This window comes from Hemitrygon akajei, chromosome 10 (assembly GCF_048418815.1).
Source record: "Hemitrygon akajei chromosome 10, sHemAka1.3, whole genome shotgun sequence".
NCBI lineage: Eukaryota > Metazoa > Chordata > Chondrichthyes > Myliobatiformes > Dasyatidae > Hemitrygon > Hemitrygon akajei.
The window spans coordinates 46,187,369-46,208,529 of NC_133133.1; the positions used below are offsets into that span (position 1 = coordinate 46,187,369).

A 21,161-nucleotide genomic window follows, 5' to 3' on the forward strand; every position below is an offset into this window, starting at 1 on the left:
TGCCATATCTAATCTTTTCAGGCCTTTTAACATTTGGAATGTTTCTGAGATCCCCCCTCATTCTCCTGAACTCCAGGGAATACAACCCAAGAGCTGCCAGATGTTCCTCATAAGGTAACCCTTTCATTCCTGGAATCTTTCTTGTGAATCTTCTCTGAACCCTCTCCAATGTCAGTATAACCTTTTCTAAAATAAGGAGCCTAAAACTGCCCAATCCTCCATGAGTGGTCTCATGAGTACATTATAGAGACTCAACATCACATCCCTGCTCTTATATTCTATACCTCCAGAAACAAATGCCAACATTGCATTCGCCTTCTTCACAACCAACTCAACCTGGAAGTTAACCTTCAGGGTATTTTGCACAAGGACTCTCAAGTCACTTTGCATCTCTGCATTTTGAATTCTCTCCCCATCTAAATAATGGTCTGCCCATTTATTTCTTCCATCAAAGTGCATGACCACACATTTTCCCAACACTGTATTTCATTTGCCACTTCTTTGCCCATTCCCCTAAACTATCTAAGTCTGTTTCCTCAAAACTATCCACTCCTCCACCTATCTTTGTATCAGCAGCAAATTTAGCCACAAATTCATTAATACCGTAGTCCAAATCATTGACATACATCATAAAAAGCAGCAGTCCCAACACTGACAGCTGTGGAACTTGTCTGGTAAATGGCAACCAGCCAGAATAGGATCCTTTTATTCCCACTGTTTTCTGCCGACCAGCCAATGCACCACCCATGCTAGCAACTTCCCTGTAATTCCATCTTGCTAAGCAGCCTCATGTGCGGCACCTTATCAAAGGCCTTCTGAAAATCCAAGTACACCACAGCTACTGCATCTACTTTGTCTACCCTGCTTGTAATTTCCTCAAAGAATTGCAGTAGGTTTGTCAGGCAGGATTTGCCTTTCAGGAAACCATGCTGGCTTTGCCCTATTTTGTCATGTACCTCCAGGTACTCTGTAATCTCATCCCTAACAATCGATTCCAACAACTTCCCAACCACTGATGTCAGGTTAACAGGTTTATAGTTTCCTTTCTGCTGCCTCCCACCCTTCTTAAATAGCAGAGTAACATTTGCAATTTTCCCGTCATCTAGTACAATGCCAGAGTCTATCTAGTTTCCTGCCTTGTCTCCCTCCTTTTAAGTACATTTCCTATTTTCTAACAGTAATCAGCCGAATCTGAAAATCTTTAGAAAATTAATACCAATGCATCAATCTCATTAGCCAACCTTTTCAAGACGTTAAAATGAAATCCATCGCAATGCAAGGACATGGCCTGCAGCTCCAAATTGTGAAGTACCAATTCCCTGTGCGATGGCAATTTCCCCTGGCTTCCCTTCCAATTCATCATTTTGCTCTATGGTAGTGCTTGCATCCTCTATGTGGTTAATGGAAAAATACCTGTTTAAAATCATCTTTGCATTTTCTCTCATTAACCCTCTAAACTTTCTACAGGGCCGACAATTACTCATTTTAAAATATGCGCAGAAACTAACTGTAGTTACAATTCTGGTTAGCTTAGCTTTCTCCCCTTTTAAACACATTGATTTTTTAAAGTGTTCTGTCAAATGTAATAACTTGCTTCTTCTCTTTGTAATTTATACTTTTTGTTTAAAAAGTCTCCAGCCCCTCCCCTCCTCTCCCATCCCATCCTGGGAAAACTCAAAAGACAATCTTTGCCCTGGTAACATGCTCTTCATCACCCTTATGCATATTTTATATATAAAAACTACTTAATGACTGGAACCATGCAGAATAAGTTTTTCCCTTCACAAGATGAAATGCAGAGGTTTAAGAAGGTAGCTTGAAAAATCTCTTGAAGACCACTGAGATTGGGGAATGTTAGCCTTACAAGCAATGCCAGATCTCCCAAAAATATACAAAGAATCGCTTTACTACAGCAACAGTAGATTCTTGTTAATTGGGACACATCAGGACCAATACATTTTGGCCCAATTAAACAGCTGCCCCAATTAGCTGAAGTTTCATGGGAAGTTAAAAAAGCATAAAGACAAACTACCATTTAACTGAGTAACAGGTTATGTAATTAAATGATATACAGGACAGATTAGTACTATCAGTACTATAAAACTGTATTCGTTTCTAATAGAGGAATTAATCATCTATCCTCCATCACCCTCCTCCTTCTACCAGAACCTCACCCTTGACCATTTTTCATTTAGCTCCTTCCACTTCTCAACACTCGAGGGGTAGCATGAGCACCGCAAGGATCCCAGCTATGCCAGCCTTTTCACTGCCTACCATCAATGTTCCAAGCCTTCCCTGGTAGTGTCGATAACTGAATTGGTGCTGCCTCACACACCCATGCTGAGCTTGTTGATTTCATCAACTCTGCCTCCAACTTTCATCCTGACATTAAACTCACTTGGCCCATTTCTAACACCTCCTTTCCCCCTTTCTCCATCTCTGGAGACAAACTGCTGACCAACATCATTTATAAACCTACCGATTCCCAAGGACATCTTGACTATACTTCTTCCCAGCGTCTCCTGTAAAGATGTGCTTCTCTTTACTCACTTCCTTCTCCGCCACATCTGGCCCAGAGCAAGGCTTTCCCTTTGTCTTCCTCCTTCAAAGAACTGGGCCTCCCTTTCTTCAGGATTGATGCTGCCCTCACCCACATCTCCATGAGCCTCCATCTAACACATTTTCCACAACTTCTGCCATCTCCAGAGGAATCCTACCACTAAACATGTCTTCCCCCACTCCCCCCAACTTTCTGCAGAGATCACTTGCTCTGTGATTCCCTTGTCCATTTGTCCCTCCCCACTAATATCCCTTCCAGCACTTATCCCTGCAAGCAGCCCAAGTGCTACACCTGCCCATTTACCTCCTCCCTCACTTCCATTCAGGACCCCAAACAGTTCTTCCAGGTGAGGCAACATGTCACCTGTGAATCTGCCAGGATCATCTATTGTATCCGGTGCTCCTGAAGTGGGCTTCTCTACATTGCTGAGACCTGTTGGGGGACTGCTTTGTCAAGCACCTCCGCTCTATCCACCAAAAAGCAGAACTTCCCAGTGTCCCAATGTTTCAATTCTAATATCCATTCGAGTTACGTCATGTCAGTCCGTGGCATTCCCTTATGCCACAATGAGGTTACTCTCAGAGTGGAGGAGCAACACCTTACATCCATCAGAGAAGCCTTCAAAACTTGATGATAAGAATACTGATTTCTCCTGGTTAAAAACAAAACTCTCCCTCCCCTCCTCTTCTATTCCTCATTATGGTCTCTTAACTTTCTCACCTGCCTCACACCTCCACCTGCTGCTCCTTCACCTTCCCTTTCTAGCATCTTCCACTCTCCTTCTCCTGCCCTTTACCTTTCCCACCCACCTGGCTTCACCTATCACCTTCCAGTTTTCCTCCTTTCCCTCCCACCACCTCTTCCTCCTGCCTTTCCAGTCTTGAAGAAGGGTTGTCATCCGAGACGTAGACTGTTCATTTCCAGAAGGGTCTTCAGCCGAAACGTACACTATTTGTTCATTTCCATAGATACTTCCTGACCTGTTGAGTTCTTCCTGCATTTCGTGTATGTTGCTCTGATTTACCTTACCGCTTATTTCCCCAATATTAGTGACAAAATTTACTGCTTTTTGAATACAAGCACATGCAACTGACACTATTTAAAAATGGTTCATGCTAAACATGGTGTAGTGTCTAATGGTCACACAAGTGCACACATCTAATGCTAGTTACAAACTGTTTGGCAACAGTGCCCTGTCTCAATTAGCAGCATGGTGTACCAAACAAATAAAGAGAATCTTGGCTATTTTCCCAATTAACTTTCATTCTTTATGAGTTGTTCCAAATAAGCAGCAGCCCTAATTAACCAGAATCCATTATATTTACATTTGTCTTCCATTTTTTTTTATTCAATGAGACCTCACATGTTAAAATTTGCCAATTGTGTCCTCTCTGCCAATATTTCTAATTTATTGATGGTAATCTTCTCTGCTGAATAGAGTATATCCCTCCCAATTTGGTATTAATCTGAAAATTATAAATCACATTTTGCTCACGAAGTATAAGTAATATTGCACACCCCAAGTTTTAAAAGCCAGTTGCCATCATATATTTGAGAATGCTGGGCAGTACTTCATTTCTTCTCATGCAACAGCCTGCAATTTAAAAAAGAAAACCCGGGGGAAAAAATAAACAAATTAGTGTTTGTAGCCATAGACTAGTGGTTTTAATTGATCAAGATTAAGCATCAATCAAGATCAAGCACTGTTTTCATGCAGGCAAGTAGCAAGATCTATACACTTGAACAGATATTCCCTGTAGCAAATTCTTCTTTCACCTACCTGTATTTTGGGACAGGTTTTCATTTTGTCCTCTTGAGGGATTGTATTTGTAACTACCACAGCTTCAAAGCATGCATTGTTGATGCGAGAGATAGCAGGACCAGAAAAGATTCCATGTGTGAGAATAGCATAGACTTTGGTAGCTCCAGCAGAGAGCAACCTGTGATATACAAATACATCAAATCAGAATCTAAGTTTCTATTCTTTTCATTCTGCTGCTTTTATACACTTCATTCCAATCACAGGAAAATTTTAAAAATCCATTATTACAAGTTTTAAAAACACTGGACAGTTCCATTATTTCTAAACAATTTAATTGATGCCACCACCCCCTCCCTCCAACAAATGTGAAAGCACTTCAACTAGCAGGTTTTACAGACTGCTATAGCCATTCAGAAAGGAAACAGGCCCTTTGGCTCAATTCATCCATGCCGACCAAAATGCCCATTTATTAAGTACCTCACCAATGAAAGGATCCTTTTATAAAGGCATCAACTTATAAAAGAACAAACATTTCAAAGAGACAAATACAAAACTAACTTCAGAAAATTTTTAGAACCAGATATTTTAGTAAGATTTTTTTATATATTATATAAAAACCACACAAAGACAATAATGATCCCAACCATTCATTCAAGTATGCTCCAATAAAAGTGAACTATAAGGTAGCATACCATTGATTTAAAGTAGAAAATGAGGAACTTTTTTTTTAAATTGACGTTGCTACAATGATCTGGGATGAGATTGGTATTGCTCCAATAAAGCAGCTTTCATTTTCTCTGGAGAGGAATAAATAGTTGACATTTTGGACTGAGACCCTTTATTAGAACTCAAAAGGGGAAGGAAAGAAGTAAAAGCTAGCAAGTGATAGGTGAAACCAGGTGAGGAGAAAGGTGAAAAGAAATAAGCTGCGAGGTAAGAGAAGGAACAGGTAAAGGGCTGATGAAGAAGGAATATGATAGTAGAGGACAGTAGACCATTGCAGAAGGGTAAGAAGGGAGTCAGAATGCAGAATGCAGTCGTGACAGCAGACGAGGACATGGACTGACATGTTTTTGTTTACCTCTGTGGGTGGAAATCAATGTAAAAGGTTGTTTGTTGGTAATTCTGCGCGAGGTTTGAAAAGAGCCCCGCGCACGCGGTAGGCAGCAATCAACATGTGGCCAATGAAAAGGGAGGCGTTAGCGGAATGGCCACTGTTAGTCTGTGTAGGCAAGCTCAGGCAGTGGTTCCAAGAAAGAAAGTTTCTAGTAATTTTTATCAATTCAAAGTTAGTGTTTTTAACTTGAGGTGCAGCAGTGATAGGGAATTCTATTATTAGAGGAGCAGATAGGAGACAATAGGTGCAGGAGTAGGCCATTTGGCCCTTCTAGCCAGCACCGCCATTCACTGTGATCATGGCTGATCATACACAATCAGTACCCCGTTCCTGCCCTCTCCCCATATCCCTTGACCCCGCTATCTATAAGAGCTCTAACTCTCTCTTGAATGCATCCAGAGACTTGGCCTCCACTGCCTTCTGGGGCAGAGCATTCCACATATCCACCACTCTCTGGGTGAAAAGGTTTTTCCGCATCTCAGTTCTAAATGGCCTACCCCTTATTCTTAAACTGTGGCCTCTAGTTCTGGACTCACCCATCAGCAGGAACATGCTTCCTGCCTCCAGCGTGTCCAATCCCTTAATAATCTTATATGTTTCAATCAGATCCCCTCTCATCCTTCTAAATTCCAGTGTATACAAGCCCAGTCGCTCCAATCTTTCAACATATGACAATCCTGCCATTCCGGGAATTAACCTTGTGAACCTACGCTGCACTCCCTCAATAGCAAGAATGTCCTCCCTCAAATTTGGAGACCAAAACTGCACACAATACTCCAGGTGGGGTCTCACTAGGGTCCTGTACAGCTGCAGAAGGACCTCTTTACTCCTATACTCAATTCCTCTTGTTATAAAGGCCAGCATGCCATTAGCTTTCTTCACTGCCTATTGTACCTGCATGCTTGCTTTCATTGACTGATGTACAAGAACACCTAGATCTCGTTGTACTTCCCCTTTTCCTAACGACTCCATTTAGATAGTAATCTGCCTTCCTGTTCTTGCCACCAAAGTGGATAACCTCACATTTATCCACATTAAACCGCATCTGCCATACATTTGCCCACTCACCCAACCTGTCCAAGTCACCCTGCATTCTCATAACATCTTCCTGACATTTCACACTGCCACCCAGCTTTGTGTCATCAGCAAATTTGCTAATGTTACTTTTAATCCCTTCATCTAAATCATTAATGTATATTGTAAACAGCTGCGGTCCCAGCACCGAACCTTGCTGTACCTCACTGGTCACAGCCTGCCATTCCGAAAGGGACCCGTTAATCGCTACTCTTTGTTTCCTGTCAGCCAGCCAATTTTCAATCCATGTCAGTACTCTGCCCCCAATACCATGTGCCCTAATTTTGCCCACTAATCTCCTATGTGGGACTTTATCAAAAGCTTTCCAAAAGTCCAGGTACACTACATCCACTGGCTCTCCCTTGTCCATTTTCATAGCTACATCCTCAAAAAACTCTAGAAGATTAGTCAAGCATGATTTTCCCTTCATAAATCCATGTTGACTCAGACTGATCCTTCTACTGCTATCCTGAGATTCTGAGGGTGTGAAAGAGATACCCAGATGGTATGTTACCTTCTAGGCGCCAGGGTCAAGGATGTCTCTTATTGGGTGACCGGCATATCAAGAAAGTTTCTATTAGTATACAGCCAGTGTGTTGAGAAAGGATCTGGAAGTAGTGGTATGTTCCTTGTTTAAGAAGCGAGGGAGACAGAAGAAACAAAATCATAGGCCAACTTCAGTGGTTGGAAAGATCTTGGATTTATTTTTAAGGATGAGGTTTCGGGGTACTTGGAGAAACATGATAAAATAAGCCAAAGTCAGCATGGTTTTGACAAGGTGCTGCACATACGGTTACATAACAAAATAAGAGCCCATGGTCTTACAGGAAAGGTACTAGAATAGATAGATTGGCTGACTGCCAGGAAACACAGCAGGAATGAGGGGACTTTTTCTGGTTGGCTGCCAGTGACTAGTGGTGCACCACAGGGGTCAGTGTTAGGACTGCTTCTTTTCACATTGCATGTCAATAATTTGGATGAAGGAATTGATGGCTTTGCGGCTAAACTTGCAGATGATACAAAGATAGGTGGAAGGGCAGTTAGTGCTGAGGAAGCAGCGTGTCTGCAGAAAGTCTTAAGACAGATTAGAGGAATGGGAAAAGAACTGTCAGATGGAAAATAATGTAGGGAAGTACATAGCATGCTCTTAGGCAGAAGGAATAAAGTGTGTGGACTATTTTGTCAATGGGGAGAAAACTGAAAAATCAGAGGTGCAAAGGGACTTGGGAGTCCTTGTGCATAATTCCCAAAAGGTTAACCTTCAGGTTGAGTCGGTGGCAAGGAAGGCACATGCAATTTCAGCATTCAATTTGCAATAACTAGAATACAAAAGCAAGGATGTAAAACCTCAACATTACAAGGCATTGGTCACACTGCACTGAGTACTCTGAGCAATTCTGAGCCCCTTTATCTAAGAAAGGATGTTCTGACATTGGAGAGAGTAGAGAAAGTTCATGAGAATGATCCCAGGAAAGAAAGGGACAACATATGAGCAGCATTTCATGGCTCTGAGCATTCACTTGCTGGAGTTTATTGGGGGGGGAAGAGACAGCGGGGTGGAGAAACTCACTGAATATTTAAAGGTCTGGATAACGTGGATGTGTGACAGTGAGGGAAGTTGAGGACCAGAGGACAGTCTCAGAATTGAGGGTCATCCGCTTAGAACAGAGATGAGGAAAATTTTCTTTAGCGAGAGAGGTGAGAGGGAGGAATTCTTTGCCACAAATGGCAGTGCAGGCCAAGCCATTGGGTATTTTAAGGTGGAGATTGATAGGTTCTTCTTTAATAAGGGTGTCAAAGGTTACGAGGAAAAGGCAGGAGAATAGATTTGAGAGATAATAAATCAGCTATGATGGAATGGTGAAAAAAACATGATGGCTCAAAAGGCCTAATTCTGCTCCTCGGTCTTGTGTTGGCATACTGAAATGGGTGGTCACCAGAGGATGGTCCCCTCCTCCACCCTCTTAGTCTGGCTTCTTTCCCTTTCATTTTTAGTCTTGAAGGGTTTCAGCTCAAAACGTCAACTGCTTATTCCTCTACATAGATGCTGCCTGGCCAGCTGAATTCTTGGGAGCATTCTGTTTGTTGCTCTAAACCTAGCATTTGCAGAATCTCTACGTTTTCCATTTTCTTTATTGGAAGAGTGTTTTATGGTATTTCTGTAATCCATAATTCAGCAACTCACTTGTCTGCAGCATGGCAAATTGTGCCACAGGTGTCTGCCATATCATCAACAAGAATAGCTACTCGATCCTTCACATCACCAACCAAAACCATTCTGTCAACTTCGTTGGCTTTTTTACGCTCCTTATGAATCAGTGCAAAATCAACATTCAGCCGGTCAGCAATAGATGTAACTCTAAAATTGAAAGGAAAGCAAATTTGTTAGGGATTTCCTTTTCTATGTTGAACATAAAAACATGTACAAGTGAACAACAATTATGACAATAACCTACCAAGCTTTTGTTTTGCTCTAACTCATTATTCAACTTCATGATTTTAATAATTAGCTGAAAGTCAAAGCTGATGAAATTAGGAATGATTTTAAAAAATTGCCGGTGAGCCAGGAAGCTGCCCGCTGTTCTATTCCATCACTTTAGAATGTACTGGTCTCTCTCAAACATGTAGAATTTATTATTTTTTGCTATAATCCAATGAGCTTTCAGGGCAGACATCTTGCTTTATGGGCCTTTAGCAATTGAAATGCCATTAAGTGGAGAGTTGTTTATTTGGTAACTTGATGGCAACTCACTTATAGAGAGGGGAGTAGGTGGTAAGGAATTGCAGAGTTTACTGCAGGAGAGGGAGCCACTATCAGCAAAGTGAAGAAAGCAGGTTGGAGTAAACTGGGAGAGTAACATCTTCTATGCTCCCACCTTGTGAACATCCTAAATGTATGTTTTCATAACCTCAGGTTTTGATTGATATTGTTATACAAATACATGGATTCCTGAAAATGAATAAGGTGGTGAAGGCATATGGCAGACTTCATTCGGACAGGAATTGAGTAGTTGGTAGTTTGCAGGATGTTGGTGAGACCATACCTGAAATATTATGTGCATTTCTGGTCACCACATGATAGGAAGGACGTGATTAAGTTGGGGAGGGTGCAGAAAATATTTATAAGGACAATTGCTGGTACTGGTAAGCTTGGGTCCCAAGGAGAGAATGGCTAGATTGGGACTGTGTTCCCTGGAGCAAAGGATGGCCTTGTAGAGATTATAATATCCTGATGGGCATAGATAAGGTACTTGAACAATTTTCTTCCCAGGGTAAGGGAGTCTAAAACTATTTGGATTCGGGTTTGGATTTAGGGCAACAAGGTAAAGACTTAAAGGGAACCCCAAGGGCTGAGGGAATGAGGTTGAAAGAGTATATGGAATGAGCTACCACTGTAAATGGTGTAGGCAAGGACAATAACAGTGTTTAAAAGACACTTGCACAGGTTCATGTATAGGAACTTTTTGAGTGGGATATGGGCCAAATGCAGGGAAATGGGACAAGAAAGCACATTGGTCAGCATGGATGAATTGGGCTAAAAAAGCTATTTCTGAGCTGTATAACTATGAAATGAATACTTTATTATTCAAGTACTGGCAGTGATATAATTTTAGGAGTTAGATATTTTCAATTAAAATTCTTGCACTCTGAAACACAATCAATGCTATTACTTGAAACCAAAGAGAACAGCATTTTTTGATTAGTGCAACATTTTCCAGGAATACAACTCCTACATAAGCTAAAGGATACCTATATCCAATAAAGCACATCCCAGCTTGGGAACTCTTGTGGTGAAAGAATTGGCTTGGAATCATTATGTAAAATATAAAGGGAGCCCAATCCTGGTATTTGTAACTCTTATTTAAAAAAAGAGTGAACAATGATAAGAGAATTTCATAAATGGTGGCCATAATTAAATGCAGATTTGTCAAAGCTAAAGTGAAAAGCAATGTTAATCTAGGTAGTCTTGAAAATGTACTGGCATAATCTAGAAAGGCAATGGACTTTGCATTTCTTTCATCTTTGGCCTTAAATTACACACCAAAATTGCACAGAGATCTGCAAAAATTACCATTAACAGAATTGACAACAGTAATGAAAATTATTACACAATTAAAAAAACAGAAACCTCATCCTAACCAAAAGACAGAATATGCACAAGTAAGTCCCACACAAATGGATGTATAGAAATTATTTAGATATATTATTTTAGGAAGCAAATGGGGAATAGAGAGGGAGGCCCAGAGTTGAAGTACATAGCTTGACAATGCTGATATTGGTTAGCATTGGAACAAAATGTCATTCAATTTCTGAGAAGGATACAGCAGGTTAAATCCAGAGGCTCTTTGAAAAGTGGGAATACTAGAGAATGCACCTTCATTGTCATTTCTATTGGATTGAAGATACAGTTCATGGAAAAAAAGGGGAAGTTAATGCCAGTTAATGGACAGCAGCAATGACAGTTGCAAACCAACCAATTTAAAAAGAAACACATCTGACTTAACTGGAAGCCACAGAAGGGTTTACAATATCCTCCAGTAACACAACTTTTATCAAAAACTCAGGAATTTGGAAGATACTGAAACATTGAGTATCTAGCAGAAAAAGTGTATTCCTCAAAATAATTACAAGGCAAAATTTGAAAAGGTTGTATGAATTCCTTTCTACAGGAAATAAGCTGCACAATTTAATACAAAATTCGACTCAAAACACTAATTCATAAAATGAAGCCACATCACATTGCAGAACATGATTGTAGGTAGTTTGCAGTACAATTGTAGTTGTTAAAGCAAAGATTCATTCTACTAATATACCAAATGCCAAAAAAGAATTGAAACAAGGTTGGTTTACAGTAACTCTCCTGATTTCAAATAGGAGCATTTCCACAACGGAAAGTGAATTAGGTTAGGTATTAAACTACTGATCAGAAAATATGTATATTGTAAGTTGAATCACTCACCTCTTTGCTCCACCAGCATCAGGAGATACAATGATACTGTTTTTCCACTCTAGGATGTTTTCCCTAATCCACTTAAGTACTGCTGGCTCAGCATACAAGTTATCTACTGGAATATCAAAGAAACCCTATGGGAGAACAAGAAGAATCAAGAAGAAATGAAGTAACGCACACGGACATGTAAGGGCAGACTGAACTGGCAAACAAGCAGTATTGTTTAGAGTAACTTTGCAGGTTGTGTTTCTGTGCTCTGCAGTATTAGTAATTTTAAAAACCCAATGGTAATTTTTTTTGGCTAATCATCATTTTGTCTCATAATACTACTGTAAGCATTGAAATGCTACAGATAGGTTTAGCAAGTGGAACACGAAGGGGAAGTTACAATCACCGATCAAACATAGAAAAACTACAGTACAACACATACCCTTCAGCCCACATTGCTGTGCCAAACATGTACTTACTTTAGAAATTATCTAGGGTCACCCACAGCCCTCTATTTTTCTAAGCTCCACGTACCTATCCAGGAGTCTCTTAAAAGACCCTATCTTATCAGCCTCCACCACCATAGGGGGAGTTCATTCAACCTATTCTTGTAAGGCATGCTTCCCAATCCAGGCAACATCCTTGTAAATCCCCTTTCTATAGTTTCCACATCCTTCCTGTAGTGAGGTGACTAGAACTGAGCACAGCACTCCAAGTGGGTCTGATCAGGGTCCTATATAACTGTAACATTACCTCAGCTCTTAAACTCAGTCCCACTGTAGATGAAGGACAATGCACTGTGTGCCTTCTTAACCACAGAGTCAACCTACGCAGCAGCTTTGAGTGTCCTATGGACTCAGACCAAGATCCCTCTAATCCTCCACACTGCCAAGTGTCTTACCATTAATACTATATTCCGCCATCATGTTTGATCTATCAAAATGAACCACCTCACACTTATCTGGGTTGAACTCCATCTGCCACTTCTCAGCCTAGTTTTGCATCCTATCAATGTCCCGCTGTAACCTCTGACAGCCCTCCACGCTATCCACAACACCCCCAACCTTTGTGTCATCAGCAAATTTACTAACCCATCCCTCCACTTCCTCATCCAGGTCATTTATAAAAATCACGAAGAGTAGGGGTCCCAGAACAGATCCCTGAGGCACACCACTGGTCACTGACCTTCATGCAGAACATGACCCATCTACAACCACTCTCTGCCTTCTGTGGGCAAGCCAATTCTGGATCCCCAAAGCAATGTTCCTTGGATCCCATGCCTCCTTACTTTCTCAATAAGCCTTGTATGGGTACTTTGTCAAATGCTTTGCTGAAATCCATATACACTACATTTACTACTCTTCCTTCATCAACGTGTTTAGTCACATCCTCAAAAAAATTAAATCAGGCTCATAAGGCACGACCTGCCTTTCACAAAGCCACACTGACAATTCCTAATCATATTATGCCTCTCCAAATTTTCATAAATCCTGCCTCTCAGGATCATTTCCATTAACTTACCAACCACTGAAGTAAGACTCACTGGTCTATAATTTCCTGGGCTATCTCTACTGTCTTTCTTGAATAACAGAACAACATCTGCAACCCTCCAATCCTCTGGAACATCCCCCATCCTCCTTGATGATGCAAAGATCATCACCAGAGACTCAGCAATCTCCTCCCTTGCCTCCCACAGTAGCCTGGGGTACATCTCATCCAGTCCTGGAAACTTATCCAACTTAATGCTTTCTAAAAGCTCCAGCACATCCTCTTTCTTAATATCTATATATTCAAGCTTTTCAATCCGCTGCACATCATCCCTACAATCGCCAAGATCCTTTTCCATAGTGAAAACTAACGCAAAGTACTCATTAAGTACCTCAGTTATCTCCTCCGGTTCCATACACACTTTTCCACTGTCATACTTGATTGGTCCTATTTTCTCACGTCTTATCCTCTTGCATTTCACATACTTGTATAACGCCTTGGGGTTTTCTTTAATCCTGCTCGCCAAGGCCTTCTCATGGTCCCTTCTGGCTCTCCTAATTTCATTCTTAAGCTCCTTCCTGCTAGCCTTAAAATCTTCTAGATCTCTTTCATTACCTAGTTTTTGAACCGCTTGTGAGCTTTTCTTCTTCTAGATTGTCAACAGCCTTTGTACACCATGGTTCCTGTACCCTACCATCCTTTCCCTGTCACACTGGAACATATCTATGCAAAACGCTACACAAATATCCCCTGAACATTTGCCACATTTCTGCTGCACATTTCCTTGAGAACGTCTGTTCCCAATTTATGCTTCCAAGTTCCTGCCTGATAGCTTCATATTTCCCCTTACTCCAGTTAAATACTTTCCTACCTGTCTGTTTCTATCCCTCTTTAATGCTATGCTAAAGGAGATAGAATTGTGATCACTATCTCCAAAATGCTCTTCCACTGAGAGACCTGATACCTGAACAGGTTCATTTTCCAATACCAGATCAAGTACAGCCTCTCTTCCTGAAGGCTTATCTACGTATTGTGTCAGGAAACCTTCCTGAACACACTTAACAAGATCCTCCCCATCTAAACCCCTTGTTCTAGGAAGATACCAACCAATATTTGGGAAATTAAAATCTCCCCACCACAGCAACCCTGTTGTTATTACACCTTTCCAGAATCTGTCTTCCTATCTGCTCCTCGATGTTCCTGTTATTATTCGGTGGTCTACAAAGAAAAGACCCTGTTCCTAACTTCTACCCAGAGACTCAGTAGACAATCCCTCCATGACTTCCTCCTTTTCTGCAGCCATGACATTATCGCTGATCAGTAGTGCCACACCCCCACCTCTTCTGCCTCCCTCCCTGTCCTTTTTGAAACATCTAAAGCCTGCCACTCGGAGTAACCATTTTCCCGAGCCATCCAAGTCTCTGTAATGGCCACCACATCATAGCTCTAAGTACTGATCCACGCTCAATGCTCATGAGCTTTGTTCTTGAAGCTTCTTGCATTAAAATAGACACATCTCAAAACCATGGGTCTCAATGTATCCCTTCTCTATCACCTGCCTATTCTCCCTCTCACACTATCACCAAACTTTCTCTGTATGTGAGCCAACCGCCCATTCCTCCACCTCTTCAATTCTGTTCCCAACCCCCAGCAATGCTAGTTTAAACTCTCCCCAACAGACTTAGCAAACCTCTCTACTAAGATATTGGTCCCCCTCGGTTCAAGTGTAACCCGGCCTTTTTGTACAGGTCACGCCTACCCCAAAAGAGGTCCCAATGATCCAGAAATCTGAATCCTTGCCCCTTGCTCCAATCTCTCAGCCATGCATTTATCCTCCACCTCATTCTATTCCTATACTCATTGTCGCATGGCATAGGCGGTAATCCTGAGATTACTACCTTTGAGGTCCTGCTTCTCAACTTCCTTCCTAACTCCCTGTAGTCTGTTTTCAGAACCTTCCCCCTTTTCCTATCTATGTCATTGGTACCAATATGAACCACGACTACTGGCTGTTCACCTTCCCACTTCAGGATATTGTGGACATGATCAGAAACATCCTGGACCTTGGCATCTGGGAGGCAAACTACCAGTTGTGTTTCTTTCCTGCATCCACAGAATCGCCTGTCTGACCCCCTAACTATAGAGTCCCCTATTACTGCTACCTTCATCCTTTCTCTGTCCTGTGCCAGAGGCTCAGTACTGTTGTCTACCCCAGGTAGGCTATCTCCCCATCAGTACTCTAACAGGAGTGCTTATTGACAGCTACAGCGGTACTCTCTAGCATCTGATTCCTGCCCTTCCATCTCCTGGCTGTTACCCACTTATCTGTCTCCCGAGGTCACAGTGTGACTACTTGCCTATATAGCTCCTCTCTATCACCTCCTCACTTTCCCTGACCAGACAAAGATCATTGAGCTGCATCTCCAGTTCCCTAACCCGGTCTCTAAGGGGCTGCAGCTAGACACACCTGGGGCAGATGTTGCCACATCAAGTTAACCTTGACTCCTTTTTCCCCACCAATTGGCCTAACCTAAAAAGGAACAGCATATAAATGAAAGACAAGCCCTAGCAGAGTGACCCTCTTGGAGCGACTATTTTGGGAAGAGTTGTTTTGAAGTGAAAGAGCTGTGCTTGAGGTCAAAGTGAAGAGGCTTCAGCGAGGAGACTGAGTAGTGACACGATACAATAAGGGTAAGGTCTGTCCTTTTCTTTCAGCCTGGTACTAACTTTAGTGAGATAGAAATGGCAATTATTGGTATGCTCTCTGAAATGCTGGAGATCAGAGAGAAGTCAGCTGTCCATGGTGACTACATCTGTTGAACATGTGTCCAGCTTCAGCCCCTCTCACACCACATGGATTGAATGGAACAGCAGTTATACTCATTGAGGAACACACAGGAATCAGAGTGGTCAGGGAGGTCGTGCTGCAAATTCATGTAAGGCAGATGAACTTGGAGCATGAATCCGCACGTCAGAGCTATTACAGAAACCTGGTTGAGAGATGTACAGGACTGGCAGCTCAAAGTTTCTGGGTACAATGCTTCTGGCATGGCAGAGGTGGAGACAAATGAGAGGGAGTTGCACCATTAACTAGGGTTAATGCAGTACTTAGTACTTACTACTTAGAAAGGATACGCGGAATGAGTTGCCAGAGGAGATGGAGTCAGAAAATTAACAAGATTGAAGAGATATCTGGACTGGGACCTGAATGAACACGAGTAGCAGGTGGAAATAATGCAGTCAAATGAGATTAATAAAAAACATGATGGTGGAGTTGGGTGTAGTTGGCCAAACGAGACAAGCTCAGAGAATTGTCCAAGTGCTTTATTTATTTAGTGGAACACCAAGGAGTAGGCCCATCCAGCCATGCTGTCCCAGCAACCCGATTGGTGTAATGTACATAATTCACAACCGCTGACATCGAATTGGGGATTCACTTTAAGAGGCTAGCCTGATGTGATGACAATTACATAAAGGGCTTCTACCACTCTGTGTTCAGTTTTTTGGTGTTCAATAAATGGGTTGTACAGTTCTTTTCTTAAACATAAAATGCCTCACTGTATTATTTGTGAAAACCTACAAACCCTAGCCTAATCACCGTAAATTTACAATGACCTACCCAGTACATTTTTGGATTGTGGGAGGAAGTCTGAGCACCTGGGGAAAACTCACACATACTCCTTACAGATAACACTGGAATTAAACTCAGAACTCTACTGTTCCCAAGCGTAATAATGTTGTGCTCACTGCTTTGCTATCGTGGCCTCCAGTAACTATTAAAAACTGATTAAGTTTAAAAAACTGGCTGCAATGCAACTATACCTTATAATACCAACAACTTCTCAGATAATCAGCTTTCTTCCAATCAAGCCCGGCATACCTGTATTTGAGAGGCATGAAGATCCATTGTGATGATGTGATCTGCTCCAGCCACAGACAGCATGTTGGCAACCAATTTTGCAGATATAGGCGCACGACTCTTTAAAAATAAAATAACTTAGTATTAAAAAATTAAGCACAAAATAGAAGTTTGTTTTAAGTATCCCTTTAGATTTTACTTCCCAGAGAATAATTCATTAAGCAGTAGCTTGAGATGACATGATATTCAATTGTGCCACCAAATGGTAATCCATTTACAACTGATGAGCCTTCAGCACATCCTTTGGTTGCGTTTACTGTTAGTCTGATGTATTTGTAAATATGAATATGATTAATTTTTAAACTAAAATTGCTGAAACAGAAGCCACCTACTACCCTCTCCAATTATCATGATCAACCAATCCATCTTTCTCCAATGCCTCCCCTCCCTCAGAGCCCAGTAGGTCAGGATGTTTGGATTAAATCTTATCTCATTATTGCCTTAATAATATCACATTTGACACTATTTACCGACTGGTGGCGTAGTGGCATCAATGCCAGACTTTGAAGCAAAGGCTCCCGAGTTCAAATCCAGCCGGCCCCCTTGCACGCTTTCCATCCGTGCTGGGTTGAGCGTCGAGCTAGCAACTCGACCTCGTAAAAACAAGATAGCCTGCTAAAAATATGCCGTCACGTCGGCATCCCTATGACTCCACTCAGAGTTAAGGGCTTTCCTCTTCTTGACTCTATTTGCAAAGTTAATTCAGCAGTCCCTGAAAAGGAGACATCCTTGGACTTGGCCCTTCTACACAGAGGAACAGAAGCCTTGGGTTCCACACCACCTGGTTCAGGAACAGTTATTACCCTACAACCAACAGGCTCCTGAACCTGCACAGATAACTTCATTAACTGCTACCCTGAACTGTTTCTATGATCTTTAAAAGGACTTCTTACAACATACTTTTAGGACTATTTTTATTTGCAGTTTGTCTTCTTTTGCACATTGGTTGCTTGTCAGTCTTTATAGTTTTTCCACAATTCTATTGTATTTCTTTCTTCCTTAGAAAAAAAATGCATCTCAAAATTGTAGTATATGGTAACATACGTACTTTGATAGTAAACTTTCTTTGAACATGCTGCCTTTGCCAGTTTTCCATATATATCCCACTAGCATCTACCGTCACATCAAGCACAAATTCCTGTAGTCTCAATCTGTTTGTACAACACAGATATAAATTTTCTATATTGGATGACTGAATTGTGCCTGGTTTCCACCACAAGTTGATTTTATTTTTCTCTGCCAATCTAGTGTAATTCAGTGTTGAAAATTTTGTCATCCAGTACCTCTTTACTGAGGTCTGGACCAACACCACTGGCCATGATAATAACTACACACTTCTAACTTCTAAATTGCATACTTCACCCTTTCTGCTCAAATAGCCGTACTCATTATCTCATTATTCCAATCTTTACCTTGGTATGGTCATATCTCCCCATGAACCCTGGTTCCTGCACCTTATATACATCAAGTTCTGGTTATGAATCATATCCATTCTTGCTGATCATCTTCCCCTCAATAGCTCCATTTACAATTTCATGGTCAATCCTAGACATCACATCAGACTTCCATCACACATTCTGCTCAACCAGGTCTTTAGCTTTCTCTCTAAATCTCCTCTCAAACCACCCACTCCTCTACTGTGCAGCCTAGGTTGGTCTTAGATTAGCTAATAGGGGTGTAATTAGCTGGTTTTCATTGATGAAATATTAACCATAATGTAATATAAATGGTCAAGATATTGCAGCTAATGAAGATTTTTTTTATAAATACAAAGGATGTTGAAACAGAATTTTTAACTTAAAAGCTTCAACTGATTTTTGGAACTCTTTTTGGAACCTATCTGTTTGTGCCCTGATGTCCAGGTCAGATTTCCTGAGGGAACAAATTAAACACAGCCAGCTAACAGGAATGCAACATGTTCTATAAAAGAGAAACTTTGATGTTTCTAGCTAATTGGATGACTCCATGAAATTAGTGCCATCGATCAGGCTAAAATTTTAAAATTAATAAACGGGTCATTTGGATAAAGTGAAAGGCAATGGAAGACCACAAATGTATGACCTAATAATGGAGGAATCAGATAGAGTTCATTCGTATAGAAACAAGAGACTGCAGATGCTGGAATTTGCAGCAAAAGTAATCTGCTGGAGAAACTCCTCAGGACAAGGTGAGAACTATGGAATTACGGATACTTCATGACCCTACATCAGGACTTTCTCTCCAGTTACTGATGATGTCTTTCACACCACAGTTGATGCTTGATCTACTGAGTTCCTCCAGCAGATTGATTTGTCTAACCAATTCACTGACAGGATAACATTCAGTAGTGGTGATGGACAAAGGGTATTTGTTAACCATTTAAAATATGCAATTTTGTTTGTGCATGAAGGGTACATACAAATCAGATGGACAGGTGACCACGCTCTTTGAAGTAAACTTGCACTAACACATTGAGTAGATGAAAAATCAAAAAAACTTACTACTTGACTAGAGAGTTGTGGATCTATGGAATGCTTTGCCTCAGAAGGCAGTGGAGGCCAATTCTCTAGATGCTTTCAAGAAAGAGTTAGATAGAGCTCTTAAAGATAGCGGAGTCAAGGGATATGGGGAGAAGGCAGGAGCGGGGTACTGATTGTGGATGATCAGCCGAATGGCCTACTCCTGCACCTATTGTCTATTATCTATTGACAAACCAATCAACGTACATGAGCAAATTAATTGTGGTGCAAGTTCATATTATGACAAAATCAGTAACTGCATTTTCTTTGTGAAGTAACTGAATCATTCCACCCATTATTCTTTTTGATAACTTGACCTTTGAGGTATGTTACTTAACAACCACACTCATTCCCCCACTTCCATTAAAAATCTTTTTTCCAAGCTAATCATATGAAATGGCATCCACTTTTGATTGGTATTGCCAGTGAAGCCTCATCAGACAAAGAAAATTAAAATATAGTACTGCACTCTCCATCAATTTTGTCAATATTAATGTATTTAGACGTGGATTGATAGGAACTTAAATTCAGAGAAAAACATCAAATCAATCCTACCTTGTCTTTCTTGTCCTGCCTTGCATATGGGAAGCAGGGGATTACTGCGGTGACGCGACAGGCTGAGGCAATCTTACAGGCATTGATCATGATGAGTAACTCCATGAGATTGTCATTGATTTCTCCACAACCACTTTGTACAATGTAAACATCTTCACCTCGAACACTCTCACCAATCTCCACACTTCAGAGGCAGGGAAGTGAGAAAGAGGAATGAAAAGAAAATCATAAATTTTAGCTTATGTGGAGATCAGTAATCACATAATAAGCAGTGATCTTAGTGACTCTGTACAGCACTGTTAAAATGGGGATGAAAAGGAAAGGATGGGTTGAGGAGTAATAAATAAAAATCAAGTAATACTTATTAATTTGGAAGATTTGGGTTCTCCAGTCCAAGGAAACACCCCAAAAATAAGTGAACTTGTTCTCAAGGTCACTTTTCTCTGAACTTCTGCCCTTGATACATTCCTAGCAATAACATTTCTGAAGCATACCAGCAGTACTGTAATTCCCTCTCTGCAGCCACTTTTTAAAAAAAAAATTAAAAACCTCCCTTTTTTGCTAACTGGCTAATTATCTCACAAAGAAAAAGAAGTTTTATAAAAAAAACCCTGATCTCTCCACAACCACTTTATACCCTGTAAACATCTTTACCCTCAAATTGCTCACTAATCCCCATTCAAGGGTTGTACACAAGACAATGGAAATACTGGGGAGGATTTTGAAAAATGTTGATCAGTCAATAACAAACTATTCAAAGAACAGTTTGAGAGTGATGTTACATGAAAGGGATAGGGTTGGGGTGGCTTCTAAGGTCAATCTCTCTTTTCAATCTTTTTATTAATATCAACATAGTGAGATTGATACATAATTATTGGGAGTACAAAATTAAAATGAGCATAAAAGGATACATAAACAAAAAGTACAATATAGTTAAGCCTTCCCAAATCATACATGATATGAGTATAATATGAACAAGACAAAAAAAGACAAACTAGGTATATCAATACGAAAAAACAGAAGAAGAAAAAAAATTACCCCAGAAAACAAGAACTAATCTAACAAACTAACCACTAACTAAAAAAAAACATGGACTGTTTATAGTAACTAAGAAAAGACGATCATCAGTGTCATCAACTCCGATCCTCTCTCTATATATAAAATCAGAACCAGTAAAAAAAATAGGATTGGAACAGGGTCAAATTACATCATGTGAAAATATTGAATAAATGGCCTCCAAGTCTTTTCA

At 40.8% G+C, this 21,161-nt stretch overlaps 1 protein-coding gene across 1 annotated transcript in view; it reads right to left on the reverse strand.

The window, feature by feature from the left end:
- Window positions 1-21,161, reverse strand: part of LOC140734347 (ribose-phosphate pyrophosphokinase 1) — a 50,406-nt gene that overhangs the window by 6,239 nt on the left and 23,006 nt on the right. Inside the window, exons 2-6 of the mRNA XM_073058173.1 lie at window positions 19,913-20,096; window positions 16,821-16,919; window positions 11,474-11,598; window positions 8,699-8,872; window positions 4,341-4,500 (exon numbers count right to left, since the gene is read on the reverse strand). Of these exons, the coding sequence (XP_072914274.1) occupies window positions 4,341-4,500; window positions 8,699-8,872; window positions 11,474-11,598; window positions 16,821-16,919; window positions 19,913-20,096 (742 nt within the window). The remainder of the gene's footprint in view (window positions 1-4,340; window positions 4,501-8,698; window positions 8,873-11,473; window positions 11,599-16,820; window positions 16,920-19,912; window positions 20,097-21,161) is intronic.